Genomic DNA, 18,316 nt, shown 5'->3' with positions numbered 1-18,316 from the left:
TTCTTAATTGACGGATTAATGGATAACAGTTTGTTTGAAATAACAGCAACAATGTATTCGATTATATATGCTTTTGTATATGTCATATATGCCTATCTATGCTTAGATATAAATGAAATGAATCACAGGAATAATATAAGAGGAGGAGGGTATTAGGATTATTTTGTTACTGTAAGGTACTCACACTATCTGTCAAGTGGTGAAGTGTTATTTGAAAGCAGACTTGGATTAGTTGTAAATGTATACTGCAAACTCCAGGGCAACCACTAAAAAAAGTGAGAAAAGTATAACTGATATGCTAGGAAAGAATAGAAGATGAAATCATCTAAAATGCTCAGTTAAAACCACAAATGACAGAAAAAGAGTGGAAAGCAAACATAAGAACAAAGAACAAGGGCAACAAATAGAAAACAGTAGTGAATATTATAGATATTCAACCAGCTATATCAATAATAATTTTGAATGTCAATGGTCTAAATGCACCAATCAAAACACAGAGATTTTCAGAGTGCATCAAAAAAAAAAAAAAAAAAAAGACCCAACTCTATGTTGTCTACCAGAAGCTCACTTTAAATATAAAGACACATACAGATTAAAAGTAAATGGAGAAAAATATACCATGTTAACACTAATCAAAACAAAGCAGGAGTAGCTACATTAATTTCAGACAGACTCGACTTCAGAATCAGGAAAGTTCTTGGGAATAAACAAGGGGGTTATATAAAGTTAAGGGGTCAGTTCTCCTCTAAGACATAATTCTTTATGTGTATGTTCCCAACAACAGTGTCAACCTAAGTGAGGCAAGTCCTGACAGAACTGCGAGGAGGAATGGGTGAATCCATTATCACAGTTGGAGACTTCCAACACTGTTCTATCAGACATGGACGGATCCAGTAGGCAGGAAATCAGGAAAATCAGAAAGCAAGTTACGGGACACCACACACCCCGCACAAAACCATGACACAAAGCACCGACAAAAGCAAACCACAACACAAAACACCTGCATGTGGCTTATTTCTCCATAAGGCCATTCATCAAATTGATAGCAGTGGTTACCTCTGGGGAGGGAGGTGACGCTGTGGGGATGGAGAGCAAAAGTGCTCTGGGGGCTTTTCTTATTGTATCTTGGAATCTTTCATAATGAGAACACACTCATATCTTACTTACATAATTAAAATTATTTTTAGAAAAGACCACAGACATAAATAAGGGTAGGGGAGAGAGAATAGGTGAATTTGTGAAGAGGCAGGAAAGAAGATAAAAATAGTTTTTCTGCAATATATACTGGCAGGGTTATGTCCCCTCGCAGGCTTTTCCTGATCATTGGTTAACACATCTCTCTTCAAGTGCCTCATTAATGTATATTCTCCCCTGCCACTCATATTTATGGTTTTAAATGAAAGCACCTATATGTTCACAGATGGTTACACATGCAAAATGTTTTCTAAATTAGAAATGGAACACACTCAGTCTCATATTCAAGGGGATACCTTATGCTAAAACTCTTTCCCTCTGTGGGATGAGAAGGAATGAAAATATCTAGGAAACTAATGTGTAAAGGAAGAGGTTAAAGTTCAATGGAGTCTTAAGAAAAATGGGGGCTCATTTTAGGTTAAAATGAGCTGATATAGAAGTTTGCCTGATGGACTGTAAAACATCTTCAGATACTTCACTGACTGAAACAAACATGTATTAAACACCTACTATACATCAGGGGCTATGCCAGTCCATATAAGATGCATCCTAGGGACTTCCCTGGTGGCACAGTGGTTAAGAATCCTCCTGCCAATGTAGGGGACACAGGTTCGATCCCTGGTCCGGGAAGATCTCACGTGTCCCAGAGCAACTAAGCCCGTGCGCCACAACTACTGAGCCTGCGCTCTAGAGCCCGTGAGCCACAACTACTGAGCCCGTGTGCCACAACTACTGAAGTCCACGCGCCTAGAGCCAGTGTTCTGCAACAAGAGAAGCCACCGCAATAAGAAACCCGCGCACTGCAACTAAGAGTAGCCCCCGCTCGCCGCAACTAGAGAAAGTCTGTGCGCAGCAACGAAGACCCATCACAGCCAAAAATAAATAAATTTTTAAAAAATGCATCCTAAACACCCCTTGACCTCAAAGATCTCTCAATATAGTGATGGTGGCAGCAAATGCATATATAAATTACAGCTATACTAACAGTAGGGAAAAACGTTAAGACCTCACTATGGAAGTGTGGTCTGAGGACCCGCAGCATCTGAATTTCCTGGGGCAACTGAGACCCACTTCTAAACCCTTGAATTTGCATTTTGACAAGATCCTCAGGTGGTCTGGATGCTTATCAAGGTTTGAGAAGTGATGAACTGTGGGACTATAGAAGGACCCACTCTTGATCCCTTGGGAAGTGGTCAGAAGTCTCCAGACTCTTGGGAACATTCCAGGATGAGAGACCAACAGGCCCGTGATGTTGGCAGTTAGAGCAAGAAGGATTCTGGAATGAGAAGTTTAGTCTGGAAGGAAATTGGGAACTTTGGAAAGTGTGGGAGACAGGACAAAAAAGGCAGGCTGAGGCCAGAGGCAGAAGGGCCAGACTGAACTGCTGAGATTTCTGGAGGAAGCCACAGAAAATTTTAAGCAGTAAAGTGACAGGATCAGATTCCTCTATTTGGCCATAACTCTGGTTGCAGGGAGGAGGACGAAACGCATAAGAGAGGCTGGAGCAGGCCCGACTTGCGTCCTTACATGAGCACGATTCAGTTTTGAACAGAAAAGAAGTCTTTGAGGACTCAGAGATGGAGGGTGGCACTGAGTCCCGGCCGACAGGGAAACACAGGGCTTCAGCTGCAGCTGGATACAGGTGGGTTCTTTCTTCTCAAAGTGCCGATACCCACCAGCCACATCAGCATCATCCGGGAATTGTTAGAAATGCAAATGCTTGGGTCTCACCTGAGATACATTGTCAGAAACTCTGGGGATGGGGCACACAAATCTGACTTGGAATAAGTTCTCTTTCACATTGCAAACCACTGCTCTAGCCTACCAAAAATCTTGTAGTAGGTGCTAAGGCTTAGAATTGCCACAACTTTCTTTCTTAAAGAGAAAGCAAACACAAAACAGGAGAGTAATGAGAAATGAGTCTCTATGTCTAGGGGCCAGAATAAAAGCCAGATATAACCTAGATTTTATATAGTGCCCAGGAAAAGCAAAAAACATATTTACCATCTTGTCCAAAAGCCTCACATTTGGAGAATTAAAATAGTTCTGGTAGAGGCCTGTTAAGTTCTAGGTAGCCTAAACTAAGTAAAACTTAATCATCACGGTTGTAAATTCTTTGTTGCCTTTATTCCCCAGAAAAACACCCTCAGAAAAAGCGCTGGGATTCTTTCTGGCCCTCTGAAAATTGTGTTTCTGATGCAACCGCCCATTAAAAAAAACGCAATCCCAAATTAAAAACCCCCAAAACGGAGCAGCGGGGCTGGCGCCACCATCCTGAGGCATCTCTGCCGTTTCCCGGCCACACTGCTGCGGACTGCAGTGCTGCTTTCCCGGGCTGTTCCCAAAGACAAATAAATCACTCCTTGTTTTTTCCAAGACCTGAAATTAGCGATGACTCAGAGCGCTCTGAATCGCCACAGTCGCCTCGGCAAAGAGGAAAAATGTGCAGATTTTTCCTCTCGCCCGAGGGCCCGACGTGCCGGGCTGGGCCAATCAGGCGAGGATGGCGGGAATCGCACCAAAGTAGGTAAAAAATGCGGGACGCGCGGCCCCCGCGACCGCCTGCGCCCGGGCTCCCGCTGGTCCTTCCTTTGTCCCTCCCTCCCTCCCTGCCATCCTCCCTCCTCCCTGCCATCCTCCCTCCTCCCTCCCGTCTCCTCTGCCGCGGGCCCCGCCCCTCTCACCCCTCCCCTCCCAGGCCCCGCCCCTCGCGGCGGTGCACACCTGGCCAGGTGGATACTTCCATGTAAGGGCAACGGCAGCGCAGTGGGCGGGGCGCCACGTGGCCCCGCCCCGGTGAATGGGCCACCGCCCCTCGCCCGCAGGTGCCAGCTGAAGCTCCGCCCACCTCGTCCGGAGCTGTTGGGGGAGCACCTCGCCCCCCACCGACAGGCCAGAGCTGGTGAGGGGTACCCGGTGCCCCTTCTCCGGAAGGCGAGGAAGACTCCGCCCCCGTGGAGTCGGGGTTGGGGGGCCGCCGGGGCGGGGCGTTGCCAGGTCGGCCGGTTGCGTAGCAACGGTGGGCAGCGCGTGACGTGCGCCGCCGCGTCGGGGCCCGAGGCGCCCGCCAGTCCTTGGGAGGCTAGCGGGGCTGCTGTGAGGAGGACGCTCCGCAGACTTGGTGCTCGCCGGCTCCCTCTCCGCGCTCTGCGACCGCCGCAGCGAAGATGGTGAGCTGGGGGCCCGGGGCGCCGCGGTGTCGGGGCGGCGGCGGCGCGGGGGTACCCGGGCTTTGGCCGCCGCGGACCCGCTGGGCCCCGCGCCGGGGCGGCTCCCCGGCCGCTGCATTCTCGCCGCCGCTGCGAGGCCTCCGCCTGGCCTCGGTAGCCCAGCCGGGGTCGACCCCCCGCGCCGGCGACGCCGCCCGGGGTCCGCCGGCGCTCCCGGGTGGGGGCCTCTTTGGCGCACGTTTCTCAGAGGCCGGGCGCGGGCGGTCGGCGACTCGGGCGGTTTCGGCCCCTGAGGTCTGTGCGTCTCGGGGAGGGAACGAGGCTTTCATTGAGACACCTGGGGGGCGGGATGACCACCGAGCGTGACCCCCGCGATTCCGAACCGGGCCTGCGGTCCTTTGCTGCCGCCCCCGGTGGTCCGCGTCCCGCAGCTCCTCGTCCTGCGCGTCCGACCGGGCGGTGGCCTGTCCGGCCTCCATGTACGGTCACAGATTTTCTTTTACCTGCAAACAGGTTGGCTCTGCCAGCATTTAGCGTGCAGGTGGTGGGCATGATGGTGGGATGCTAATAAAAGCAAATGAAAAAGCTTTTTGAAGTCCATTAAGCTATCCGAGTCGCTAAAAAGTAAACAGATGTTCCGCATATTCTAGTTGTTGGACTCTGCTTAATTCACGTATTTTCCCCTCTAAATTGTCACTCTCGTTTGCTGTAGAACCGTGCTCTTAAGTGGACAAACAAGTAGAACATTTTGTCATTTTCTGTAGTCTGCGCATACTGTTACCATTTTTGGTCAATGATTTGCAGGCAAAGGCTTACCAGACTTTGCTGGAAATATTACACTGTTATTGCATCTGTCTGCCTGGAAGCAGTTGGTACCAGTTTATCTTCCTACACAGTGTTTTCACTGAATGACAATTTGGGTTTTCTTACGGTATTGCACCTTTCAGGGCTATGCAGACTGGCTCAGTGGTGGAAGAAAATTAGAGATTAAACAGTAGTTTCTGGATGACTGAGGATATGTAGTACGAATTTGATGTTGTTCAGTTTTTGGTTCTTCTTTGGGTTGACTTTGTAAGCTACAAAGAAGATCAGCATCTTACAACTTTCTAACTTCTTTAAGATTATACTACTTTGTATACTACTTTATGCTAAAAGACTTAATCTAAGGGCTTTGAGTTTTCATAAATTTAAGACCATCCACTCTGACGAAAGTGCTTTGAATCAGGCTGGAGCCGGCTTTAGTGCCTTCTGATTTGACATAACTTTATTTTCTGTTTGGAAATAGGACCAAACCTGTTTACTTTAGCTAAATGCTTAAATTTGAAAGCTTAACTTTCTTATTTCTATACATTCAAATAAAATGAAGAGTCTGTTTTAAATATTTATGGTTCGGAAGGAGGAGGAGAAATAAAAATTAATCAAGATGGGTGATTCCGAGTACGTTTCAGACTTAGGGAGGTCGGAAGAACTTATGAACTACTCTTGTTAGGATGCTTGCAAAGAAAGAGAGTTTAGAATACAGGTGACCATTTTTATTTTATTTTTTTAATTGACACAGTTGACTTACAATGTTGTGTTCATTTCTGCTATGCAGCAGAGTGCTTCAGTTATACATATATATGCATTCTTTTTTAAATATTGTTTTCCATTATGGTTTATCATAGGATGTTGAATATAGTTCTCTGTGCTATACAGTAGGATCTATATATAAAAGTTTACATCTGCTAACCCCAACCTCAGTCTATCCCTCCCCCAACCCCCTCCCCCTTGGCAACCACAAGTCTGTTCTCTTTGTCTGTGAGTATGTCTGTTTCGTAGATCAGTTCATTTGTGTAGATGACCATTTTTAAAGCTTACTCTTGTATTTAGCCTTATGAGCACAGAGCTTCTCCCTTCATTCCAGCTATTAGAGAATATTGTGAAGATGTAAGTTTATTCCCTGATTTTAGCACTTTATCTCTGTATTTGAAACTGTTTAGATCTGTTGGTTAGATACTTGGTTCCAAGTTTCTAAGATTTTTTTTTTTTCAGATTAAATTTTAACTGTTGATGGATTTGTTCTACATTAGCAAAATCACCTCCTGGTACTCACCAAGTCTTCTCGAAGCACTTGGGAATAAAGCAATTTGAAACCAACTCAGAAGATCACCCTGAGCACTTTAAGATGAGATTTCATGTTTTTAAAGTCTCACTTTACAGTGCCAAAAAAAAAAAAAAAAAAGCCTACCCTCCACAGGAACCACATCTACACACTCCAAACAAAACTTTGGTGTGCGTGTGTACTGGGTGCGCCAGCTTCCTCATACAAAGATTATTTACCAGCCTACCATCAAATTCCTAGGGTTATCTGCTGAGTAGTTCTTCCTGTTGGGTATGGATTGAGACATCACAGGAGACTGGCCTAGCTCCTCTTGTAACCAGTGGCTCTCTGGGAAGTCAGAGTGCAGTCTTGTCCCTGAAACAGTAAAGGTCTGCATGATAATCTAACTCTTAACCTTACCCTAATCAGAACTCGGCTCTGAGCTGTTGGCTCAGACTGAATTACACGTGTATTCTTCTGCTTGATGATTAGCAAAAACACTTTTACTTACAGCAATCTAGTGGAAGAGGTTGGGCATGTGTTCCTGTGCCTATTTAACATATTAGAAAACAGCCTGTAAAGGTTTAATTGACTTGTGGCCTTTTCTGACTCCACATCAGGTTTTAAAATAATTTAAAAATTAACTTGGAAACATTTTAAGCAGGAAGGTACACAGAATAATAAGTTCCTTTGTACAAAAAAAGAAAAGGTTAACTTTTTGCCACATTTCAGGTTTTTATGTTACCATTACAGGTGAATACGCATCTTTTTCCTCATCCCATTCCCTTCTCCCCCCAGAGGTAACCACTTCTGTGTCAAAGACGTAAGGTACTGGCCAATTAAGGAGATGATTTTTGCAGGTTATTGCATTTGAGAGAACATTAATTAAAATGAGGGACATCTCAAAAACAAAAAAAAAAAAAAAAAAAAAAAAGGACAGAGACCTGGGGCTGGTAAACTGAGGAGTCTTGAGGAAGCCTGGGGACAGGTCTTAATCTGGAAGTAAGCAAGGGCAGGATCCTTTTGTTGCCCTGAACACAAAATGATGGGAGTGAATTTCTTAATCTTCACTGCTTTTCAGGAGCTCAGGACTCAGGTAAAGTTCAACATAGTCACCTGAAACTAACACATTTCATTGATGTTTCCATACTTTCAGTTGAACATGTATGCATCTGTAATAATATATGTTGCCTTGATGTATTTTAAATTTTTATATAAATGTTATCATGCTTCATGTATCCTTTTGCAACTTTGAAAAAAAGAACTTGGTGAGGTTTAGTTCTAGTTTGCCTCCCATCAGCTACTTTCACGAGCCTGTTTCTCTATTTTCACTACTTGGCATTATGAGACTTTGAAAACCAATCTGATAGGTGTGAAATGGTTTCTCATTCTTTTAATTTGCATTTCTCTGATTAGCAGTAGTTGAGTATCTTTTCATTCTTGTTGCAGCTTATGTTTTTACATGCATGCGCTTTCAGTGAATTTGACATTGTGTAAATACTCCTACCTCTTCATGTAAACTCATTTGTGGAGCCATAAAGTAAATCTAACCTTAAAAGAAAATCAGCGAGAATGTGCTTGTCAAAGCCAGACATGCATAATGAAGACCAATATACCTTGCCTCCGGCACCTGCTTTTCTTTGCGTGCCTCTCAAGCTGCTAAGTAACAGAAGTTCAGTACTCTTAATTCTAGCCACCTGCCCTTGTGAGGCCCTGGTGTGGTAGAATGCACAGTGATCCAGAATAGAGTTCCGTCTTTGCCGCAGGCCGTGGAGATTAACATCCTCTGTTCTATACTTATCCTTTTCTTTCTTTTTCCTAGGCGGTACCTCTAGCCAAAATGTTAAAAACAAACACACATGGGATATACGGGAAAACTGTACTTTCTGCTCAATTTTGCTGTGAACCTAAAATGTCCCTAAAAAATAAAGTCTATTAAAAAAATAAAACAAATAACCATAATCGTTTTTCATAAATAGAATTGTTTTAAATCAAAATGGTGTTTATTGTATACAGGAAGACGCTAAACATTTGTGTTTTTATTTATGTTAATGTAACTTATATTTTCTTTCAGTAATAATTAAGATACTTTGAGCCGAACACCACATTTGAAATTTGAAAAAAAAAATTGAAACTCTCTAAAAACTGTTGTTTTAACATGGACTTTTTTTTTTTTATCTACAGAGTAATGCTCTAGTCTGCATAACTAGGCCTGGTCTCTGTCGTACTCTTTGCTATTTGCATACCTAAACCACAGAACATAATAAACCATAAACATGATGCTTGTTATTTAAGCATCTTGAGCTACCTTTCCACATAGCCTAATATTCCTCTCTAGGTTTTCCATGAAAGACATACTCAAAGATTTATACGTAACACTCAGAAATATTTTAATCAGTTTTTCTTCTGTCCCTGCCTCCTTGCCTTGATGTTAGAAACTAGTTTTCACTTGGAGTTGTCCTGCTTCTAAAAGCTGTCTCCTGTTCGTTTTGCTTGAAATTTTACATTGGGAGAAGCAGAGAAAAATAAACATCAGATTGGTTCATCTCAGTAATGCTTTGACAGACTTGTTACTTAATTCATGGAATCTTGGAATTCATGTACAAGGAATCTTCTGTACAAGGGCCCCCATAGAGTTGAGTACATAGTCTTGAGTGATCCTTAACTCTTGTAAGATTGTCTTCTAGTAGCTGACATTGTAACGCTTATGTGCTGTTTACCCTATTTCATGATTTGTTTGCTGTGTTAAAGAATCAATTTTTGGTAGATCTTTTAAAAGTAGCTGATCTCAGGAAAAATGCAGTCAGAATTCTTAAAATTCATGTTTTAATCTGTAGTGTGAAATGGTGGAGATTTTGGCTTTATTTTTTTTGACATGACAAGGGACCGTCAAAGAACTCTTATTCTGTTGCAACAAGGCTTAGGACGAGCACTTGAAAGGTAGAAACTTCAGTGTGTACTGTAGCAGGAAACCTACATTTAAAACTGATTTATCTGTGTGTTTGTGCTTTTGGATCACATTAGAGGAAGACTGCTTACTACTTTCAACATTTTTGCGTTACTTTATAGGTTGTTCCTCCTCTTTGCCTTATCACAGAAAAGAAGGATGAATTTTCTACCCATATTCCTATCTTGGCTTGTTTTCAGAAGATTGCCAACTTGTAAATTTTTAAATTCTTTCACAAAGCACATTTTTGTTGGTGGTAGGTTTTTTTTTAAATTTTTTTATTTTAAGTAATAGAGCTAAAACTAAAGCATGGGCAGATACAGGTAGAACTTGTCCAGCTTGTGCTGGAGCTATCTTTTAAGTCAGTTATGGAAGCTCTGAAGCTCTGAGGAATTCTCAAATCATTGAAGCCTTGTTTTAAAAACGTTGTTAAGTCATCTTTAGACCCGTGTTGTCGAATAGAAATAAAATGTGGGTTACATATGTATTTTTAAATTTTCTAGTAGCCCCATTAAAAAGGTAAAAAGAAAAGATGAAATTTGTTTAACCCAATATATCTGAAATATTGTATCAACATTTAATCAATTAAAAAATGAGACATTTTACATTCTTTTGTCATACAAATTGTTTGAAATCCAGTGTATATTTTATACTCAGCACAGCTCAATTCAGATGCTCAATTTTCATTGGAAATATTTGGTATATATTTAGATATAAAATTTACAGTTGAAAAAGCAGAGTCATATACTTAAGTTGCTCCAAGCATACTTAGTTTTCCAGTAATGGAATTGATAATCAGTTTTAAAATTTAAGTTAATTAAAGTGAAATAAAATTAAAAATGCAGTTCCTCGGCAGCACTGGCCATGTTTAATGGACTCTGTAAACCACATGTGGTTAGTGGCCACCTTAATGGACCAGCCTCAGACTTTGTGGATTGGCCTGTTTAATTTGTAAGGGGAAGTTAGCGTGGGTACCAACACTTCTGTTAATTCTCTGCATGTCTGCATATGACTAACAGTGCTGAGATAGCCTATGAATCCCTTTTATGGAACTTATTAAGATGTTTCGTGGGACTAGACTGTTGAGCTCCATTGGCTAGGATTTGTATATTTCAATAGCACAATACCTCTCCTAGTAGGCCCACAACAGATGTTACCGAATGAACACGAATGAGTGAATGAGAGGGCATTCTTCATTATGATGTGGCCGGGTCCCAGGGAGATGGATTACTTAATTTTTATACTTTCTATTCCCACATACCTTTTTTTTTAATACAATGGGAATTGAGTTTTAAGTACTGAACTAATTGAATAGTACCTCCCTTTTGTATATTGCATTATAGTTTAGTTCGAGTCTTAACAGTGAAAATCCTTTGAGATAGATAAGGCAAGTATTATTAGAGTAGCACCTTTCAACTAATTCTGACACGCAAAAACTGCTCAGTAATGCCACTTCCCTTTCTTTCTTAAAAATGAAACTGAATGGTATTTGATGCTCATTGAGGCATCCTGAACCATAGAAAAGCACTTGAAAGCGTAACAAATGAAAGAACAAGAAGTAATGCTATCTTAGATAACTTATAAGTATTTACTGTGTGTCGGGCATTGTGTTAACTTATCTCACTCAATCCTTATAGCAACCCAGTGAGGTAGGTATTGTTATCATTACTGTTAAACTGTACTGAGAAGTGGTTAAGAGCTTGAGCTCAGAGTCTGGCTGCCTAGGGTTTTTGAATCTTGGCTCTGCCACTTACTGACTGTATGACCTTAGACATATTACTGACTGTTCTGTGCCTCAATTTCATCATTCCTCCAAGTGGGAATGATAATAGTACTTACCATCACAACATTTTGTCGATGCATGTAAGTAAAGCAGTGCCTGGCACATAGTAAAGTGCTCATCAGCACTGGCTAAAATAATAATATTAAACAACCTTAGATCCAAGTTTAACAGACTCTTTTCTTTATATTCTGAGTACACCAGTATATACTTCATTAATTGTAGATAAAATGAAAACGGTGAAGGAGTGCATAAAAACATGTTTCTATTGTTTATTATTTCTTTAATGTTATTTTACTTGGAGTCATTATATATGATCATTTTTTTATGATCAACTTTTTAATTTGACTTTTCAGGTGATTTTGATCCTTGATGTAAAAATATCTTGTCTTCCACTCATAGTTATATATTTCCTGAAGTAATTAATGGAGAATGAAACACAGTTCTTCATTGCCCTCAAGGTTTAGAATAACAATCATCTATTCAATAAATATTTGAGAAGTTATTATATGCCAAGAACTGACCCAGGTACTTGGCATACAGTACGGAAAAACAAAGTCCATTCCTTGTAGAAGTTATATTCTAATGGGGGTGGGCGGGTGGGAGAGACAACCAAAAAATGACAAGATCATGTCAGGTAATGGCAACTAGTGTGAAAAAAACAGGGTGATCAATAGGGAGTACTAGAAAAGTTGCCTACCTTGGGGTAGATTCTTAGGGAAGTCCTCTTGGGGTGACATTTGAGCTTAAGACTTGCATGGCAAGAAGGAGCTAGCTAGCCATGTTAAGAGCATTTCAGGTAGAAGGAACTCTGTAAGTAGAAAGGCCTTGAGAAGAGAATGAGCTTGACATGCCAGGGACACAAAAGGTTTGTGTAGTTGGAATTCGGTGAAAAGCAGGGAGAAAAGTAGGAAATGGATTGTAGGCAGGAGCTAGAACTGGGTAAGCCAAGGTGATTGCACCAGGAAGCTGTCGGGTGTTTGGTGGTAGGGAGGTGTTAGGGTGTTAAGTTGTGGAATGAGATAGGATTTAGATGTACAAATGGGGACAAAACGGATTGACTGTTGCTATTATTCAGTCAGTCAGTGGTAGCTTGGATTAGGATTGTTAGTACTGGGATAGTGAGAAGTGATTGGATATTGTATATTTGGGGGAAGAGCTGACAGGACTTACTGATCATTTGGGTGTGTGGCATAGGGGAAAGAAAGACATCAAGGATAATTCCGAAGATTTAGACCTGAGCCACTAGGTAGTTGGTGGTGTCACTGTGCTGGGGTCCTATATAAAAGAAGCTAAAATAGTTTGGCAAAAATTGAGGTTCTTGGAACTTTGAGGAACAACAAATTGATCCAGAAGTATTACAGATCTTTAAAATATCTTCACATCTGATTGTAATAATAATGTATGCTCATTATAGAACATTAAGGAAAATTGAGTTGTAATGACAGTCCTATCCAAAGTGCATTTGGTGCACTTTCTTTCAGGCCATTTAAAACATATGCTCATTCTTTCAATAAAGAAGTGTTAGGTATCTTCTGAGAATCAAGTACTGTTGTAGGTTCTAGAGATTCAACAGTATACAAGACAAAGTCCCTTTTCCTATGGAATATACATTCTCATGGGGGAGACAGGTAAGAAGTCAGTAAATAAATGAATAAGATAATTGGAGATTGTAATAAGTACTATAATGGAAATAAGAGAGATAATGAATATCTGGAGAATGTCAATGTAGATTTTTCTCCAACAGTTGAGTTCATCTGTAACAGTTTTATGTCCTTTATTTCTCACATCTCAATGTGACAAGGGTGTCAAGCGAATTTAATGGGGAAACGAATAGCGTCTTCAACAAATGATGCTGGGACAACTGATGTCCACATGAATGAATTTGGATCCCTGCTTCACACTATATACAAAATTTAACTCAAAATGGGTCATAGACCTAAATATAAGAGCTGAAGCTATAAAACTCCTAGAAGAAAACATAGGCATAAATCTTTGTGAACTTGGATTAGGCAGTGTTTTTTTGACAATTTTCTTGGTATTTTTAGGCAGTGACACCAAAAGCACAGGTGCCAAGAGAAAAATAGATAAATTGGACTTTATTAGAATTGAAAACTTTTTTGCATCAAAGAACACCATTGAGAAAATGGAAAAGACAACCCAGAGAATGGGAGAAAATATTTGCAAATCATATGTCTGACAAGGAACTTGCAGAATATATGAAGGACTCTTACAACTCAACAATAAAAAGACAACTGAATTATATGGGCAAAGGCTTTGAATAGACATTTTTCTAAAGAAAGATACACAGATGGTCAGTAAGCTCATGAAAATATGCTCAAAATCATTAGCCACTAGGAAATGCAGATCAAAACATAGTGAGATCCTATTTCATACCCACTAGGGTGGCTGTAAAAAAAAACCTAACAAATGTTGGCAAGGGCATGGGGAAGTTGGAACCCTCCCACATATGTTGCTGGTGGGAATGTAAAATGGTGCAGCCATTTTGGAAAATGGTTTGACATTTCCTTAAGAAGTTAAACTTAGGCGTTACCATATAACCCAGCAGTTTCACTCCTAGTTATATACCCAAGTGAAATGAAAACACATGTCCACATAAAAACTTGTACATGAATGTTCATAGTGTTATTCATAATAGCCTCAAAGTGGAAACAACCCAGATGTCCATCAACTGATGATTGGATAGATAAAATGTAGTATATCTATACAATGGAGTATTATTTGGCAGTAAAATAAATGATGTGCTGATACATGCTATGACATGGATGAACCTTAACACATGTAAAGTGAAAGAAGCCAGTCAGAAAAAGACTGCATGTCGTATGATTCCATTTATATAGAATATCCAGGATTGGCAGATACATAGAGACAGGAAGTAAATTTGTGGTTGGCTAGGTTTGGGGTGGGTAAGAATGGGAAAGAGGAGTGATTGTTCATGAGTACTGGGTTTCTTTTTGAGGTGTTCAGAATGTTCTAAAACTAGACTGTGATGGATGCACAACTCTGAATATACTAAAGCCCACTGAATTTACACTTTAAATGGGTCAATTTTATGGTATGTTAAATATATCTGTAAAAACTATTTAAACTGTGTAATGGTATTATGCATATACAGTGATGGTATTAAATCATCTTCCTGTTAGATTTAAATCTGTATTGTAAGTAGTGCTCTGTCATCCTTGAGCATAAATCTTTGCCTTCATTGGCATTGTTTGTTCAAAATAGAGTCCTAGGTATGCAATTACTGAGTCAAAAGTTTTGTATTTGTGTGTATATATTTCTGATTTTTAAAATTTGCTCATCATAGAAAACTTGGAAAATAGAGGAAACTAGGGAGTAGATAAAAGTCACTTATATTCCCACTGTTAGAGATGAAATTTCTTTTTCCTTTATGTATTTTACTGTACATAAAACTTTATATCCAGCTTATTTTTTCACTTAAACCAAATCATAAATATTTCCCCCATGTCATTAAAAGCTTACCGTAAACATAATTTTAACAGCTATATCACAAGCTATCCTGTGGATATATTATGATTTTCTTAGTAATTCTCCTGTTTTTATTTGAACTGTCTCATTTTTAGTATTATGCAGATTATTTCCCCAGAATAAATTCCTTGAAGTAGGAATACTAGGTTAAAGGGTCAAAGAGTTTACATTGTTTTAAGGCTCTTGGTATAAATGGCCAAATTGCTTCCTGAAAGGTAACAGTGAGTAATATCGTTGCCTGTGGTGGAAGATAAATCTGGAAGGGTAGGTTGGTTCAGATAATAAAGGGCCTCTTGTGCTGTGTTAATGAATTTGGACTTTTGTGGGTGCTTGGGAATTGGTGAAGGTTTTTAATCTTGGGCGTGATAGAAGATTTGAAGAGTAGATGAGAAGGAATAGATTTGAAATACACATTTAAGGAGGAATTGGTAGGGCTTAGAAGCTGAGTGTGACCACGGAACAAAGGTAGATCAGTTAACCAACAGCATCAAATCTGTTTCCTGTCTTCGGTTCACTGACATGCTAGCTCATCCTCCAGAGAAGCCAAGTTGTTAAGCTAAGACAACATCGTTTACCATTAGCTTATGGTGTGTTCAGTATTATCTTTCTCAGAAGGGACTAGAGTATTTTTTACATTGTTGCTCTTGAAGTAAAAACTAAAAGTAATGTATACTTTTTCCATTTAGGACAATTTACATAAAGTAAAATTCACCATTTTTAGTGTAAGTTCTGCAGATTTTGGCCATATACAGTTGTGTAACTACCACCACAATCAAAATATAGAATAGTTCCTTCACTCCAAAAAAGTGCCCATATTAATACCTCCTCCAATCCCCAGCAACCACTGATCTGTTTTTTTTTTTTAACTTTTGAATTTTATTCTTTTTTTATACAGCAGGTTCTTATTAGTCATCCATTTTATACACATCAGTGTATACATGTCAATCCCAATCGCCCAATTCATCACACCCCCACCTCCACCTCCCGCCGCTTTCCCCCCTTGGTGTCCATACGTTTGTTCTCTACATCTGTGTCTCATTTTCTGTCCTACAAAACGGTTCATCTGTACCATTTTTCTAGGTTCCACATATATGTGTTAATATACGATATTTGTTTTTCTCTTTCTGACTTACTTCACTCTGTATGACAGTCTCCAGATCCATCCACGTCTCTACAAATGACCCAATTTCGTTCCCTTTTATGGCTGAGTAATATTCCATTGTGTATATGTACCACATTTTCTTTATCCATTCATCTGTCCTTGGACATATAGGTTGCTTCCATGACCAGGCTATTGTAAATAGTGCTGCAATGAACATTGGGGTGCATGTGTCTTTTTGAATTATGGTTTTCTCTGGGTATATGCCCAGTAGTGGGATTGCTGGATCACATGGTAATTCTGTTTTTAGTTTTTTAAGGAACCTCCATACTGTTCTCCATAGTGGCTATATCAATTTACGTTCCCACCAACAGTGCAAGAGGGTTCCCTTTTCTCCACACCCTCTCCAGCATTTGTTGTTTGTAGATTTTCTGATGATGCCCATGCTAACTGGTGTGAGGTGATACCTCATTGTAGTTTTGACTTGCATTTCTCTAATAATTAGTGATGTTGACCAGGTTTTCATGTGCTTCTTGGCCATCTGTATGTCTTCTTTGGAGAAATGTCTATTTAGGTCTTCTGCCCATTTTTGGATTGGGTTGTTTGTTTTTTTAATATTGAGCTGCATGAGCTGTTTATATATTTTGGAGATTAATCCTTTGTCCATTGATACATTTGGAAATATTTTCTCCCATTCTGAGGGTTGTCTTTTTGTCTTGTGTATGGTTTCCTTTGCTGTGCAAAAGCTTTGAAGTTTCATCAGGTCCCATTTGTTTATTTTTGTTTTTTTTTCCATTACTCTAGGAGGTGGATCAAAAAAGATCTTGCTGTGATTTATGTCAAAGAGTGTTCTTCCTGTGTTTTCCTCTAAGAGTTTTATAGTGTCCGGTCTTACATTTAGGTCTCGAATCCATTTTGAGTTTACTTTTGTGTGTGGTGTTAGGGAGTGTTCTAATTTCATTCTTTTACATGTAGCTGTCCAGTTTTCCCAGCACCACTTATTGAAGAGACTGTCTTTTCTCCATTGTATATCCTTGCCTCCTTTGTCATAGATTAGTTGACCATAGGTGTGTGGGTTTATTTGTGGGCTTTCTATCTTGTTCCATTGATCTATGTTTCTGTTTTTGTGCCAGTACCATATTGTCTTGATTAGTGTAGCTTTATAGTGTAGTCTGAAGTCAGGGAGTCTGATTCCTCCAGCTCTGTTTTTTTCCCTCAAGACCGCTTTGGCTATTCGGGGTCTTTTGTGTCTCCATACAAATTTTAAGATTTTTTGTTCTAGTTCTGTAAAAAATGCCATTGGTAATTTGATAGGGATTGCATTGAATCTGTAGATTGCTTTGTGTACTATAGTCATTTTCACAGTATTGATTCTTCCAATCCAAGAACATGGTATATCTCTCCATCTGTTGGTATCATCTTTAATTTCTTTCAGCAGTGTCTTATAGTTTTCTGCATACAGGTCTTTTGTCTCCCTAGGTAGGTTTATTCCTAGGTATTTTATTCTTTTTGTTGCAGTGGTGAATGGGATTGTTTCCTTAATTTCTCTTTCAGATTTTTCATCATTAGTGTATAGGAATGCAAGAGACTTCTGTGCATTAATTTTGTATCCTGCAACTTTACCAAATTCACTAATTAGCTCTAGTAGTTTTCTGGTGGCATCATTAGGATTCTCTATGTATAGTATCATGTCATCTGCAAACAGTGACAGTTTTACTTCTTTTCCAATTTGTATTCCTTTTATTTCTTTTTCTTCTCTGATTGCTGTGGCTAGGACTTCCAAAACTATGTTGAATAACAGTGACGAGAGTGGACATCCTTGTCTTGTTCCTGATCTTAGAGGAAATGCTTTCAGTTTTTCACCATTGAGAATGATGTTTGCTGTGGGTTTGTCATATTGGCCTTTATTATGTTGAGGTAGGTTCCCTCCATGCCCACTTTCTGGAGAGTTTCTATCATAAATGGGTGTTGAATTTTGTCAAAAGCTTTCTCTGCCATCTATTGAGATGATCATATGGTTTTTATTCTTCAATTTGTTAATATGGTATATCACATTGATTGATTTGCATATATTGAAGAATCCTTGCATCCCTGGGATAAATCCCACTTGATCATGGTGTATGATCCTTTCAATGTATTGTTGGATTCTGTTTGCTAGTATTTTGTTGAGGAGTTTTGCATCTATATTCATGAGTGATATTGGTCTGTAATTTTCTTTTTTTGTAGTATCTTTGTCTGGTTTTGGTATCAGGGTGATGGTGGCCTTGTAGAATGAGTTTCGGAGTGTTCCTTCCTCTGCAATTTTTGGGAAGAGTTTGAGAAGGATGGGTGTTAGCTCTTTTCTAAATGTTTGATAGAATTCACCTGTGAAGCCATCTGGTCCTGGACTTTTGTTTGTTGGAAGATTGTTAATCACAGTTTCAATTTCATTACTTGTGATTGGTCTGTTCATATTTTCTATTTCTTCCTGGTTCAGTCTTGGAAGGTTATACCTTTCTAAGAATTTGTCCATTTCTTCCAGGTTGTCCATTTTATT

The 18,316-nt window shown here is 39.8% G+C and overlaps 2 protein-coding genes across 5 annotated transcripts in view; one reads left to right on the top strand and one right to left on the bottom strand.

Annotated features, from left to right (window-relative positions):
• The window catches only part of BFSP1 (beaded filament structural protein 1), a 66,770-nt gene extending 62,769 nt beyond the window's left edge, over positions 1-4,001 (bottom strand). For 3 of the 4 annotated variants that reach the window (XM_059896581.1, XM_059896585.1, XM_059896584.1), the window contains exon 1: positions 3,919-4,001. The gene's annotated coding sequence lies outside the window, so the exon portion shown is untranslated. The remainder of the gene's footprint in view (positions 1-3,918) is intronic. The other variant, XM_059896583.1, reaches the window with a different exon arrangement.
• A 38-nt stretch (positions 4,002-4,039) lies between these two features.
• Positions 4,040-18,316, top strand: part of DSTN (destrin, actin depolymerizing factor) — a 37,874-nt gene continuing 23,597 nt past the window's right edge. Inside the window, exon 1 of the mRNA XM_059896587.1 lies at positions 4,040-4,364. Coding sequence (XP_059752570.1) covers positions 4,362-4,364 — 3 coding nt within the window. The 5' untranslated portion in view covers positions 4,040-4,361. The remainder of the gene's footprint in view (positions 4,365-18,316) is intronic.

The sequence above is a fragment of the Balaenoptera ricei genome, chromosome 15 (genome assembly GCF_028023285.1).
Source record: "Balaenoptera ricei isolate mBalRic1 chromosome 15, mBalRic1.hap2, whole genome shotgun sequence".
Lineage (NCBI taxonomy): Eukaryota > Metazoa > Chordata > Mammalia > Artiodactyla > Balaenopteridae > Balaenoptera > Balaenoptera ricei.
The sequence above is the reverse complement of the archived record's forward strand: the minus strand, read 5'-3'. Positions and strand labels throughout refer to the sequence as shown.